The sequence below is a fragment of the Marmota marmota genome, unplaced genomic scaffold (assembly GCF_001458135.2).
Source record: "Marmota marmota marmota unplaced genomic scaffold, marMar, whole genome shotgun sequence".
Taxonomy (NCBI): Eukaryota; Metazoa; Chordata; class Mammalia; order Rodentia; family Sciuridae; genus Marmota; species Marmota marmota.
The window spans coordinates 58,890,114-58,905,659 of record NW_026000037.1 but is presented as its reverse complement, the minus strand read 5'-3'; the positions used below and the strand labels follow the sequence as shown (position 1 = coordinate 58,905,659).

Genomic DNA, 15,546 nt, shown 5'->3' with positions numbered 1-15,546 from the left:
CGGGGTAGGGCGGGGGACACCCCACGAGCTCCTGGGCAGGCAGAGAGTGGCCGTTGGCACCCTGGGTCGTCTTGCCCGGCGCTCTGTGTGGCGCGCCTCCTTCCCACGCCCTTTTGTAACAACTTTCACCTTCCGGCTTCCTTTTCCAGTTCTCTGTCAAAAGGCTCTAGGCTCTGCAGGGTCGGGCTGGGAGCCCCTTCCACAAATACTCCTCTACAAAGTCCCACATTTACCATTTTTATTTATTTGTTTATTTATTTTTGTAGTGCCTGGGATTGAACTCAGCCTCGCTTATGTTAGGCATGCACTTTACTACCACATCCCTCAACCAAGCCCCACATTTTACAGGTGACGGGGAAGCACCCTTGCCAAACAGTGGTACCTGAATACGAACGATGGACACTTGCGCGCGCGCGCGCGCGTGTGTGTGTGTGTGTGTGTGTGTGTGTGTGTAAGGGGGTGTCCCTAAATAACTTTACGGCGACTGCCGTCCCAAGAAAAAAAGTACTGGCAGCCTGACTGGAAGAGCAGAGCTCTCTGCACGCGTTTTCTGCACGGTCAGCAGTGTATTTAAAGCGTCCTCTTGACTGTCTTCTTAGTGTCAAAGCATGGCTGCTCCACCCTTTCCAGGTTTCTAAATAGTAAACGTCGGACTAAACAATTTATAATATTAGTTTATAGAGCTGCAAAGGATGCAATTACAAATAAGAAGCACTTTTCTGTCCTCTCTCCACTGCTGCTGCACCGTATGACCACCCCAGCTAGGTATGTCTCAGGTGCAGCAAAATGACTTTACCATTGGCATGAAGTTTATCAGTTAAATGGAATTTATATGTCTATCCCCAGCAGTTACTAGTACAGAATAACATTTCATTTCTCCATGGTGGTCAGGTCTTGGATTGTGTAAAAATAGGAGAAATGAGATGAGAGATTATGTTCAGCACAAAGGGGAACATTGACTACCTGGAAACAAATGTAGTGATTGGGCTTCTAGTGGAGGAAATGTTAAGTTTTTCTTCAAGCCTCATGAGCCCTTAGTTAGAATGGACGCCTGAAACAGACAGATGAATAAGAGAAAGACAGTTGTTTATTAACATGTATATTTCATGTATACATGGGAGATATCCAGAGAAAAATTCTCCAAAAGTGACCTTGAATTCCAGCTTATAGAGCCTCTTCAACAAAGAAGAGTAAATTTTTAGAGAGTGTCAAGATGTAGGAAGAGGACTTTAAGTCTCCTTTATAAACGGAAATTTCCTTTACTGAAGAACAACTTGTGCCCTGTTTTTATAGCTTTCCCTGTGTCTGCTGGCTTTTCAGTGGCCTTTAGCTCAAAATAATGCATATGCCAAAAGAGGCATATTTGGGGGTAGTATATTCTGGCACCCTTCAACACCATATCTTCAAATGTCAAAGAGCCTGCTCCATGAAAAAGGATTAGGTTAGGTTTGTTCTGGGTCAGCCAGACAGCAGATGGAAGACCAGTGGGTGGATACTGTAGAGAGACAGATCTGACTGAACATGGAAAAACTGGCAATGGTCGCAGCTATTTGACAGTGAAATGGGCAGTCTTAAGAGAAAGAAAGTGACCTTGTCAATGCCCGTTAGCCAAGAGTCTGGACAAGAGCTTTATAAGGATGATACAGGGAGGATTATAGGGAATCAGGGTGATGTAATTGTTAGGTAGGAATTTAGGGTCACCAAGATGATGGAGGCAGGGTATAAGAAAAAGGCCGTTAGAGGACAAGACAGGGAGATGAGTCATCATGTCCCTGTTTATAGTGTCCCATTACCATGACAATTTTCGCCACTGGGGACTCATCACCCATGATAACTCCTACCATAGGTGTGATATTCTAAAATAACCAGTGGGAGCAAGTGGGATAAGTTTTTCAATCAGAGCCACATAGGGAAGAGAATGCCTCACAGCTCAGCATATAAAACATGAATTTCCAGATATGAGGCCCTCAAGCCTCTCTCTATCTCTTGCTTGGCCCACTCTGCTCTATCTTAGGAAATGCTACTTTCACCTTCAGTATCAATAAATCTGTACCTTACCTGTTACTTCTAGGTATCTTGATCAATTCTTAGTTCAGGACATTGGACCCCAGCTGGATACCCAATAATAACATAATGAAAAGAGCCTGGGTTCTGGTTTTAAATTTTGACTCTGGCTTGTGCTGGCTAGGTGCCCTTGTGTGAGTTTCTTAACCCCTCGACTTCAGTCTATTTACCTAAAAAATAAAATAAGTATGTCTATCTTACTGGGTCACTGTGATATAACAATGTTAGCACAAATATTTAACAAATGGCATCTATTTTTATCATTATTACTGTTTTTGATTATTGCCTTATTAGGATTTTACAAGAATCACTCATATACATGTTTTGCTTAAAGCATACTTTACCAAAGCTCTGGGAGAAAACAATTTAAAGTTTAATATTAGACATCCTTAAAATAGCCCTTCAACCATTTCCATTACTTCAACCTCTCACATTGCCTTCTTCTTTCTTTTTTCTTTCCTTCTAGATCATTCCCAGAGCTCTGGATTCTTTTTACTCTCCCAGGCACAGTATTATCCAGTTCTTCTCAATCCCTATCTGCAACTTGGTTGCTTTCCACTTGAGCATTCAAGGTACCCAGCTGAATATTAACCTGCATGGAAGCACCAAGGCCCAGCAGAAGCCATAAAAGTTATTTTACCAAGGTTCTTCCAGAATATAATCACCTGTTTTATAGTATTTTTTCTTTCCTCCAAAGTGTATTCTCTGAGCTTCCACCAGATAGAGAAAGATTATATAAGAGCACAAAAGTGGTATGTCAAATCCCCCCGCCCCCCACCCACACGCAACCACCATTGACTTTTTGCTTCTTTAGGGAAAAGTTTAAGGTCCAGAGCTGGACAGAGACTTAAGGGACTCAACTAAGAGGCTATATATTACTTACCTATGTAGATATAAATTTACAACTGTAACAGTGATCCACTTTATGCTTTGAATGTAACCCTTGCTGCTCTGCCACTGCAATTTATTTTTTTTAATTATTTTTTTAATAATAACATTATTGTATATTTTAGATCTTTATTTCATTTATTTATATTTTTTATATGGTGCTGAGGATGAACCCAGTGCCTCACAATGCTAGGCAAGAGCTCTACCACTGACCTACAACCACTGCAATTTATTTTTTCTATTTTTTTATTTTTTTTAATTTTTTTTTTTTTTTTAATATTTTATTTTTAGTTATCGGCGGACACAACATCTTTGTCTTGTTTTGTTTGTATGTGGTGCTGAGGATCGAACCCGGGCATACCATGCGAGCGCGCTACCACTTGAGCCACATCCCCAGCCCCTGCAATTTATTTTTAAAGTGGAAATGTTTCTTTCTCTTCCTCTCTCCCTGCTCCTCCCTAATCTCTCTCTCTCCCTAATCTCAGGGGAAACAGGATTACCTTTCTTCCCCATCCTAGGCAGAGTTATCTGTCTCTGAGTACACACCCACCATAGGAATCAAGTAATCCAGATTTTGGGGATGTACAGAAGATCTCAGAAATGACTATCTTCAAAATCAACAAGTGAATTATAACTCCAACAAAGAACATGTGGAATGTAGCCTTTGAATCACCTCTTTAAAAGCCCCCTGTTCCTGCTGATGGGCAGAATCACAGTCTTTGGGACAGGAGTCCCTGTGTTTCTCTTTTGCTAGCAAAGCAATAAAATTTTTTCCTTTTTCTCAAAACAGTGTCCTTGTAATTGGATTGGCATCGGGAACAAGGACCAAGATTTCAGTAATATAACCATACTCTCAGACTTCTTAAGATTTTTTTTTAGCTAGCCAGACTGTCTAAATTCACTGAGAATTTGTGATCCATATTGGGCCGATTTGACTCAGAAGAGGTGGGGTGGGGATGGGGATGGAAACAAGCTAGGCTGTATTGCCCTGTCTCTATTACATGCCGGCTTTGTGGGGTTCAGAGAACAAAAAGAGAGAAGAGTCATATTTATTCCCCTGGACTCTTCCTGCTAGGCCATGGTTTGTGTTCCTCTGTGTGGCTCCAGTTCCCTCCCCATGCCCAATGAGCATGTAGTAGAAGTTTTCCTCTATTGCTAACGGGGTGCTTCACCAGCCCCAGCTGCTTAACTCAACCTACATCCCTATAAATAGTTCTTTCATCAAACACTCTTCAGTTTCCCTTTTGAGTGTGCTAATATTTCCTGCCTCGACTTCTGTTTGATACACTAGAAAGATAATTTTCAAAACAAAGGTAAAATCAAGTCTCATGAAGCTATAAAATGAACACCTGCCAAAATTTTTATTTAACACATTAATTTAATGAGAGAACCAGGAAAAAAAAAAGGTACAATCAGTTCAAAGGAGAAGTCAAACAGTAGCAATACAGAAAGGAATTTGCAAAGGCTACAAAACTGACTTTTCCCTAGGGAATCAAGGAGGGTGGTCGCTCTATCTGGCAGATTTATTTGCATTGTTATCAGTTATCTCCAATTTACATAGTTATAAAACTGAAATAGTTATAAACCCTGGAAAGTTTTGCTTTAAGCAATGTTTAGCATTCCACCAAAGGTCAGTTTATTCCTATATACATTTGACTGCTTTCTTGAAGGGGTACAGTCATTCAAGTCATTACCAGTGCCCATGATGTGGAGGGATTTGTTTTAGGGGAAACACAGGTTTTATTTGGAATAAGTACTTTGATATGCTGCTGGAGTGGAAGGAGCAATCCCAGAGGAAGGCTCACAAAGAGCTCTGCAGGAAGCCAGAGGAGGAATTCACTTTGTAGAGCAAAGGGGAGGGAGAGGGGGCAGATTGCTAAGGCTGGTTCAAGCAGTGAGCACTATTTGTAACGCCCACATTTAGTGGTTTACTAAAAAAAAATGTAAAACCTTGTGGAGACTGAATTCCTTGTGCCTTTGTGCAAATTGGAGGAAAAAGGCAGACTTTTTTTCCCCCCCAGGAAAATTGGAGCCAATTGGGACAGCATTTGTACCTAAGGCGTATAAGTGGGGATGAGATGGGGGAGTATAAAGTAGTAAAGCCCTAAGAATTTTTAGACACAAACAAGTAGAACTCTGGACTTAGACAAATGGGAATTGGTAATGTTAAAAGATAAAACTCAGGGCTGGGGACATACCTCAGTGGTAAAGCACTTGCCTATCATGTGCAAAGCTCTGGGTTAAACTCCAGTAAAACAAAACAAAACAACTTAGACACATTAAAAATTTAAAGATCTTGGGGGGCTGCGGTTGTGGCTCAGCGGTAGAGCGCTCGCCTTGCACTTATAAGGCGCTGGGTTCGATCCTCAGAACCACATAAAAATAAATAAATAAAATATTGTCTCCAACTACAACTAAAAAAATATATAAAAAAAATTAAAGATCTTGAACAGACAGACAGAAGCAATTCATGCTTTGGGCAACTCTGGTCTGCACGGGGTTCCTGGTTCTAATGAAGGGGCATGAAGGGAAGGCAAGAAGATGACCCTGGATCAACAGGCTTATCTGGATCATTCCAGTGGAAGGATCTCAGTTGAGATTATTTTGCAGTCTGCTTGGTTTATACTGGGTTGGGCTTTAGTTTGCTTATGTAGAAACCCAAAGCCCTGGGGCCCCTTACATATAATGACCTCCAATTAATTATTTTAATAGTGATTTGAACTTAAGCCTGAGGGTTAAGAAATCTTCTGGCAAGGTCTGAATTACATATGTGTGCAAGACCAGAATGCACTTCCCCCAAAAGTATAGATTTGTTGAACTGAAGACCAAATGAAAGATCCAAGAGAGCTCTCCACCCTCCGTATATTGATCTAAAAACAGGGCATGGATTTCGAAAGACAAGGTTTCCTACTCTTTCCCAGGGAGAACAAAGGTTAACCATTAAAGCCAACTTTAGATACTTAACAGCCTGGAGATGGTTCCAGAGGAATTTATATTTACAAGTTTCATTAGCCTTTATCTGCCATTCATTTGCTGTCTCTAGACTCAAAGTGCTTTTCCTCTGTCACTACAATTCACTGTTCTTTGTTGAAGATGCTGTATAAACTGTAATTCAAAGTTACCTCTAAGGAACTATTCATTTTCCCAGGGTTTCTCATGTACATGAATTATACATATTAATAAAACTTGTTTTTTCTTTTATTAATCTGTTCTTTTAACAGGTATCTATTTCAACTAATATTATTTTTTCCCTACATATGCATCGGGTAGTTCAATGTCTAGTTTCAGCACAGATTTTCCTTTATTTCTTCCATTTCATGTCTTAAGTTCTTAGTTATTTTTCTGGAGTTCATTTGTTCAATAATTTTCTTAGAACATGCTATGCGCTGGGCAGACACCATGTTAGGCACTTGGGAATCCAGGTCCCTGTTCTCACAAGACTTCTAAGGGGAAGAGACAAATAATAAATACAGTTATTATCTCAGAAAGTGCTCAACATTACAAAGAGAAGGATACAAAGTCATTGGGTTATTTATTGCGGAAAACTACAAGTTGCCACTTGGGAAAGGAAATATCAACTTACAAAAGCTCAGCTTTTTGAGCCAGCCAGAGCTTTACTTCAGTCTTACTGCTGATTTAGAGGAGTCACTGTAACTAGATCAACAGAACACTGCTTCTGTGGGTCAGCTACCAGAACTGGCACATGGTTCCCTATGCAGCTGTAATGTCACTCTGCCTCTCATGGGGTATCTTGATGGCATGGCCCACAAGGGTAGCTTAAGACAAATGTCTTACTACTGTGTGCCTCCCAATGTTCTTTATCCACACATTGGAGGAGTTAGGAGTTAGGGAATTGCACAGAGGTAGGTAGGATAACCCCAGTGGCCCAAGTTATATCCTATTGATTTCACATACCATTTTACACATGAGGATACTAAGGCATCAGCTATTTAAACTTGCCTGGGACATACAAGTAGAAAGTGGCACAGAGGGACTTGAATGAAGACCTGGCTGCAGAGATCCTTGATGACTGAAATGTGATCCATGGGCCAGCAGCAACCCAGGCCTTGGCACCTGTTAAAATAGGAGGCTCTGAGCCCCATCCCAGATTGCCTAAAAAACAAACTTGCACCTGAACAAGATCCTCAGCCCATTTTTAGCATGTTAAAATCTTAAGGACTGTTCTATATATATATAGTTTAGTCGTAGTTGCACACAATACCTTTATTTTATTCATTTTTATGTGGTGCTGAGGATTGAACCCAGGACTTTGCATGTGCTAGGTGAGTATTCTACGGCTGAGCCACAACCACAACCCCTAAGGACTGTTTTTAACCACTCTGTTGAGACTTCCTAACTACCCTTAGTTTCCTCAGGTAAGAATCCTGAACTTCAGTTCCACCAGCAATTTGGTGACACCTTGGAATCAAACATTCCCCAAGTCTTCCTGGAGGGGGAAAAAAATTGCATTATATTGAAGTTAACAGGTCTTTGAATCAATGCATTTTGGGATGTGGGAGCTAGGCATGGAATTTTTCTATCTGGTCTAACATATATGATGTAACTTAAGTGTGAGATGGGTACTGTGAACATTTCATCTTCTGCCCAGCAAAGGAAACTGCAGCCTGTCTTCCCACTAGAGGAAATCAAGTAACTGAAAGTGTGAAAGTAACTCCAAGAAAATATCCAAAAGAAAAATCTGCTGTTTAATATTCTTCCATTTCAGGAGGGGGAAAAATTAAGAAGAATCAGTACATAGCAATGTCTAGATACCTACTTGATGATTGTAACATACCGGCTATGAGTTACCTGATCCCAATCTACCTGATCATAATCCATATTATGGTCATGGTCTTAAGGAGTGTGTATCTAACAAAGAAATAAGATAGGTCTTGTTCAAACTGACCCATGCTATTGAGTACCTTAAATTTAAAAGTTGGGTCACACTGTGTTGCCTAGGTTGGTTATGAACTCCTGGGCTCAAGATGCTCCTGCCTCAGCCTCCTAAGTGACTAGGACTACAGGCACGTGTCACCTTGTGCACCATGGCACCTGTGTTATGGTGTATATTTTTAGCTTGCGGGAAGACATTTGGGCTTGCAGATTGTAATTTCAACACCTACTACTAAATCATGGGTTGACATATTGACGGATGATGAGATAAAGTTCCAATGACAACAAAAATTAACTGTTTATCTGTGAGAGGAGGAAATAGATCTAGATTTCCATGCTCCTTAACATTTTATGATTCTACATCAACATGTAAAAGTAGGTAACATTTAATGAGCACTTTCAAATTTTCTCATTTACTACCTACAAGAAACTATGAAAGAGATTATCAACCATATTTTACAGATGAAGAGAATGGGACCAAAAATTTGAATAACTTCCCCCAGCTTATATCCTTAGAGGTGAAGCTAACATTTTCCAACACGCTTCATGCTTTTCTGTGTTGTCAATCATGTCTGGATGGCAAAAGCACCTCTAGCTACTTAGCTCCTATTACTGATGCAGTGGGAGAACCACAGAGATGAGGCATTTGGTGGGCAGAGCCCTTTTAATACACAGGCCATCCAATGATCTAAAGCAGGTCTCATGACTGCACTTTGTGTCATCTGGGAGCTTCAAGCAGTACTAAAGTCTGGGACTTACCCTCCAAGATTCTGATATGGTCAGTGTAGACAGAATTCTGGGCATCAGGACTTGGGGGGTAAAAGAATGTTCCTTAGGTGATTCAAATGTGTAGCCCAGGTTGAGAAGGTCTACTTCAAATGTTATGTAAAAAGGAATTTTCTAGGGTCAAGTTTCACCCCCAAAGTATCAGATTGTCTTATATATAACCATTAATATCTAGATTCAAGGTTTTTAATTCTGCAACCTATAAAGTGAAGTCACTTATGCTTGTCAATACAATGTTATTTTAGATTATAAGCTTCCTATAAATTGTCAGAGGTAGTGTCTTATTAGTATATGTATCCCCAGAACTTAATTTAATATCCCTAGGGTTTGTTTTTTTTTAACTCCCAATTGGAAAATGATCAAACCACAACTCACAATGACAGACCATCTACTTAAATCCACTGGTTATTTGCAAGTTGAATTTTTTTTTTTAAATATTTATTATTTATTTATTTTCGGCGGACACAACATCTTTGTTTGTATGTGGTGCTGAGGATCGAACCTAGGCCGCACGCATGCCAGGCGAGCGCACTACTGCTTGAGCCACATCCCCAGCCCACAAGTTGAATTCTTACCTAATAGGCTTTAAGATAATTCAAGTTCCACACTCTAACCCTATAGTTTTGAGATCTGGGGGAGGTGGTCCAGGTTTAATAGTGAAAAATTACCTGATCTCTCCTAACATGGGTCTGTTTCCATGTCCTGGAACAAGCAGCATAATTGAGATGGTCCTGGGCAAGGGCAAAAGATTGAGGCACTTAAGCTTGGCTGACAGCTACAAAAATTGCACTTGACTCCCTCACTCCAGTGTAATCATCAACCATTACCTGGTTAGATTTGCGCTCTGTGGTGCCTGGCCCTCCCTTGCACAGGGCTGGACCAATTTTCTTGCTCTAGTTTTTTAGTTTATCCTTTGAGGATTTGACCATGCGTGCCTTTATGACTTTCCGACTAAATAAAGTCTTCTGGTTATACTCTGCAGACATGGCTTCAACTCCTAATAAAGAGCAGTCCCTAGTTCTAACAGCTAGATGAAATGCCTTTCCCAGACTGGCAAAATCTGAATTTTAAGGTATAAGAGAAAATGCATACTTGACAGCGACCTTGACCTATAAGAACAGGTGCCCCATTAGCTTTGCAATAGCCACTCTTTTGAGGTCATTCTGAAGTTCATTTTCTTCACTTCTTTGAACCTCCCCTTTTCTTCAATAAAAGTGGTCAGCCCCATCCTTTGATCTTGAGGAACTGCCTTAGTCATTCATTTTATGCTATGCAAGCTGACAAAATTCTTCTGCATTTGTTTTCTCAGCCCTGAAGATGTACACATGCAGAATCCAACCACCTACAGCATTGTACTTTTCCCTTCTTTAAAACTAAACTCTCATTCCAACTTGGTCCTCCACAACATCCTTTCATAGGTTAGTGTCTCATTAAGATGTTTTCATTTAAGTAAAAGGCTTGGTCCTATCCCTAAAAATTGTAAGCAATTTTATGGAAGTCCTCTAAATTAAATGCTTGGGCAAAGAACATATTTTCTGACTATTTTGCCAAACCAGTTCTGGTGACTAATATAATGACATGCCACATCCCACATGCATTCTAGAAAGCAAGTGACTCAAGCCATAAGAACTTTTATTTTTTATGCCATGGTCTCATTACTGAGTAATACCTTTTTATTTATTTATTTATTTATTTATTTATTTTTAATTTTCGGCGGACACAACATCTTTGTTTGTATGTGGTGCTGAGGATCGAACCCGGGCCGCACGCATGCCAGGCAAGCGCGCTACCGCTTGAGCCACATCCCCAGCCCTCATTACTGAGTAATACCTTATCCTTCACAGCCATAGCCTTTGAAACAGATCAATCAATGCAAACTTGCCATTTATAGGTATCTTGAACAAACCACTATAAGGCCATTTTCTGTAACTTATAAAAAAAAAAAAGGAAATTTAAAACATCAAAAACAGTTTCAAGAGGATTTAAAAAAAAACCCTCAATCAAATTTACATTGCACTCCTTTGGGTACTAGTATCTTTGGCTGATCTGGGATTATTTGGGCTCTTAAGAATAAATATCAAAAACTTTAGTTTGGCTTGATGAAATAAGAAAGGGAATTCAAATTGTCATTTATGAAGTTGTTTCACAATATAATGTTGTGTCACTAAGGAATGAACATTTTCATAAAAAATTTATTTCACACTTTTATACAAATATCCACAGGTATTTTCTAATCATGAAATAATTTTACAATGATAGTTAGTATAAAAACGTATCAAATGCAAACAGACCAGTGACTTGACTTGAGATGACATTTTTAACAACTATAAATTTAAACACCACAAACATTCTTGTTTTGTTTTTGAACTACCCTCCCACCCTTCTTTTTAGGACATTCATTTTCATAACAATGTTTAAAAACACCGTCAAAATATTGGATTAATATCCTATAAAGCCAATGTGTCTATTAGGCTCCATGTTATCCAAATAAGAAACTGAGACTTAAAACACTGTTATGATCTGTTTTAGAGAAATTTTTGTAAATAAAACATCATTTATAAAATTTTTATGAATGAAAATTCCAAGTACAACCAGAATAAAGTTCTTAGTATCTTCAGGGTACAATATTTATGAAAAAAAAAAATTAAAACTCCAAAGCAACAATGGCATATATAGCTGTATTTTGTTCTCTTAAAAGATTGAAACACTGCTTATGCTATCGCCAAATGAATTAGCACCTGTTTGCTCTTGCTCCCCATATAACTTTAACATTTTAAAGCAGAGAATTTTGTTTAAAATTCCACTTTCATATATATTCAATCTCTATTGAATGTCTAGAGTCATTGCTGTCTTTCCTTCCCACCCCAGCCAGCTTTTACAATTAAACAATCTGAAGATCTTCTTAAAATAGTTCCAAAGTCATCTTGGAAATTTTGATAGGGAAGGACACGAAATATAGAACACCGACTCACTAATTAAATGGTTCCAATAACATTTAAAAAGCTTACAGCCATGATGTTCCATCTGACTGGGTCACCATTTGGGTAGCAGATACTCATTCAGTAGTCTTACACTGGATCGGTCTGGATCCACCATAGGCACTCACCGATTAGTTCAAGTCCTGAATATACAGTATTTGCAGCAGTGAGTAAACAAACCCTAGAGTTCAATGAACAAACTCATTTTCTCCACAAAGTTCCTGAAAGTTATAGCACTAAATTCAGAAATATCACACAGGGCTCTAAACTAAAAATAATAATAATATCAGGTGTCAGGTAAGAATTAAACATCTTTGTTACATCAAACATCTTGATTGTTTTTTCTTAAACTTTTTGTGTTGGGGGGGAGAAGCTGTCATGAAGGAGATGTCATAATTTACAGATAAGTTATTAAAACAACTCTCTGGTATATTTTATAAAGGATTATTTTCTTTTTGCAAGAAATAACTTGGGTCAATCAATGATCTCCCATGTTCCAATTCTGATTGTTTAAATCAACCTGAAGGATCTTTGGCTTGTTAGTCAATAACAAAATGGTTTAAAGAAAAAAATAAATATCACATACAAACAAGTATCACTAGCATTCAAGTCTGTTGCACCTGTGTGTTTTAGTGAAAAGGGAGAAGGGAACCTGTGTGCACTTGGTGTGAGCAAGGAGTCACATCTAGGGAATGGACAGAGAGAGTAGGATGGCAACATCACCTTCTATTGCACACTTTAGACAGCACTTGAAACTGAGACACAGCTGCCTTGATGGCAGAGTCTTGTGCTGCAGGACACTTAACTTGCAGGTTCTCTGATCCTACAGGAAGGATGCTCACAGCAGCAGGCTAGGACAGCCATTCTGTTAGCGCAGGTGAATGTGGGTGCTACCAGGAGGATGTTGCCTGAGTGCACCTGGGCAGGCCCATCCCCAGAGCGTGTGGGTCAGTCACACCAAAAACAAAGGCAACCCAGAAAGTTAAATTAAGGCAGTTAAAGAAAATCCATTTCAATAGTCTTAAATTTGGCTGTGCAAAACAGAAGCTTTAGGCTGTGTAACAATATCCACAGTGAAAACTGTAGGTTCGTACTGTGTGTAGTCAGTCTGAAATTAATCCTCAGGTACTGAACAGGCTCTTAAATCCATTTGTATTTGAGTTGGGAAAAAAAAAAACAACAACAAATAAACCAAAAAGCATTTTGGGTACTGTGAAGCTTTTCTGGTCCCCTAGGAATAACTTTCATTTTCATTCCACTTTGTGACCCACTGTTTTTTTTCAAGGTTATCATTGTATTTTTCATCTTTGACCTCTCGCTCTTCTTTACGGATCCTTACAGCATGGTATCGGGGAACGCTATCATCGTACCTAGAGCGCTTAAAGAATCCACACTGGAGAAGGGGGAGAGAAAAACAGACACAAATTAATTAGTCTCAAGAAAACCAACTACATCAAATTGGAATGGCCTAAGCTTTCTGTTCATCTGTATCTACCTTTGGATTAAGGGGAAAAAAAGACACTATCTTCTTTCAAGAAAGCACTGGTAGGTTGAAAAGAAATAGCAGCCAGTGGAAATAAGAGAACAGCCCTAAAACTCAAAGAAAAGTCCATTTTTTATCTGGTCTTTTCATTGTACAACAATGTAGGTTTTTTTCCTTTCCTCCATACTGGGAATTGAACCCAAGGGTGCTTTACCCCTGAGCAATATCCCCAGCCTTTAAAAAAAAAATTTTTGAGATAGTGTATCGATAAATTGCCCAGACAGGCCTAGAACTTTCGATCCTCCTGCCTCAGCCTCCTGAGTTGCTAGGATTAGAGGTGTGCGCCAGCGCACCCAGCTGTAAGTTATCTCTTGACTAACAATTTAAGAGTTTGTGAAAGCATGCTTCTATTAAAAAAAAAAAAAAATCATGATATTTGTAAAATATCCAAATTTCAGATTACTAAATGACTTGAAAAACAATTTTTTAGAGTGATTTTTAATAGACATAAAACAAAAATTATTTCATGCCTTCTCCCACTAGTTAGGTGGAAACCAGGTCACAAATACTTTACAAATTTGAAAATATTGTGTTCCAATGGGTCAATTTAAGAGTCTTTTCCTGTCCACTGAGGCTTCAGTACACATCACATTTCTCATTAGCTAGAAGGTATTTTATATCACCTGGATTTGCTGTTGTTTCCAATTAAGATGTTACCACAGTAAATCATGAAGTAATAGTGTACTGCAATAAAATCAATCGTGTACCACACAGGACTTAAGAAAAGTAATGGAGTTTGAATTTTGGAGCATTCCCTAATTTTTCTTCTTCTTTTTCAAAAAGACAGCATTTACATTCAAATTGGTAATGAATAGATATTTTATTCACTTTAAAAAATTCATTCTGATCCAAAGTATGTGGAGAATATACCTGAATATTTTTGAATCAGATTGAATTTTTAATGCATAAAAATGTGGGGGTTTTTTTGAAGGTATGTTTTCAAGTTAAAAATGCAGCTTAGAAGGATGAAGAAGATAACTTAGAATGGTTGATTAATGTGTTTATTACATGATGGCAACAGGAATAGAACATTTATGTTGAAGAATGTTATATTATAAAAATGTCAGGGCAAGACAAAATCATATGCCTATGAACCATGAGGTTTTATTCTAGTCATTTCTACATGGACTTGTTTAGTATTCTGTGCAAAAAAAAGTCAGTATATTTATCACAAAATGAAACTGTTGCCTATTCCATTTTTAAAAAGTAAATTAAGGATAAAATGTAAAGTCAAAAGAGCAATGCTGGGAATTCATTGTGACAGTGCCACATGAAGGAATTCAGGAATCATTCTTTCTTTTTGTGTCCATAGAAATGGAAAAAGGAATCACCCAAAATTCCTCCTTCCATGGCTTTTCAAACCAGAGAAGCAAAACATGAATTAAAATTAACTGAGACTCAAGGCAGAATAAAATCTCTATAAGCATGAAACATGGTCAAACTCCATTACAACATAATGAAATAAAAACTACCCAGAACTTTTTTGTACTGGAATTTTGTATATAGAAAGTTACTTTGGCAGATGACTATTTTTCTGAAGTTGATCATAAAGCCCATAAGGCTGACAGTCACTCTTTGTTGTAATGGTCTTTGGCCTGAAGGAGATATGCAGGGAAAGGAAGTTGCATGCTTAGGTAGCATAAAATGATTTCCAAGCAACCATAAAAAGCATTCCAAGCCTGCCCCATCATTTCATAGCAAGGAGAACAAAAAGAGGAAACCTCTTTGTCAAGAGAAACACAAAGTTTCCAACATGCAACAGGTTAATTAGGCAGTCAACACAAGCTTCTATCCCTGGGAAATTCCAAAATGAACAAGAAATCTGAGAGATTTCTTATGCACCTTTGAAATTCCGAGTGGGATGCTACACACTGGATTAACAGCACGGGGCAAACTGGGCTACTATGGAGGTCTAAAACCTCCTTTTATGTGTGCAAAGGTTGCGATTTTCTTCATTGCTGTGGGTGATGTTTAACAAGAACACAAAATAACTCACCTGCAAAAAAAGATTCTTTGTGCATTGAAACAAACAAACAAAAAACAAACCTGTGTATTTTCAAGTGACATAAATAAAATAAATCCAAGCAAGGCAAGCCAGTGTGGACATTTGGAAACATCTGTTAATGGAACACATAGCAAGCTGTCGCTCTTAAAGTTAGCCACCACAACCATAAGCAGGTCCCACAGCTAGCAATTAAAAAACATTGATCAATTACCAATTACAGAAGTAGATCAATACTATGCATCAGAAGTAAGCCTCTCTTTATCAGACGGCTGAGCATGGATCTCAGCCTTGTGATATGTGGCATCATAATGATCTTTCTTATTTCTCTTGAAGAAACCACACTATAAGGAAGCAAGGTATTTAGTCAATTTTACAGCTTTGTGGATAAG

General features: G+C 38.6%; 1 protein-coding gene across 3 annotated transcripts in view; it reads right to left on the bottom strand.

Annotated features, from left to right (window-relative positions):
* Window positions 1-10,803: 10,803 nt before the first annotated feature.
* Window positions 10,804-15,546, bottom strand: part of Itga6 (integrin subunit alpha 6) — a 79,402-nt gene continuing 74,659 nt past the window's right edge. For 2 of the 3 annotated variants that reach the window (XM_048812486.1, XM_015479320.2), the window contains one exon: window positions 10,804-13,002. In XM_048812486.1, coding sequence (XP_048668443.1) covers window positions 12,841-13,002 — 162 coding nt within the window. In that variant the 3' untranslated portion in view covers window positions 10,804-12,840. Of the gene's footprint in view, window positions 13,003-15,368; window positions 15,499-15,546 lie in introns of all 3 variants that reach the window. The other variant, XM_015479321.2, reaches the window with a different exon arrangement.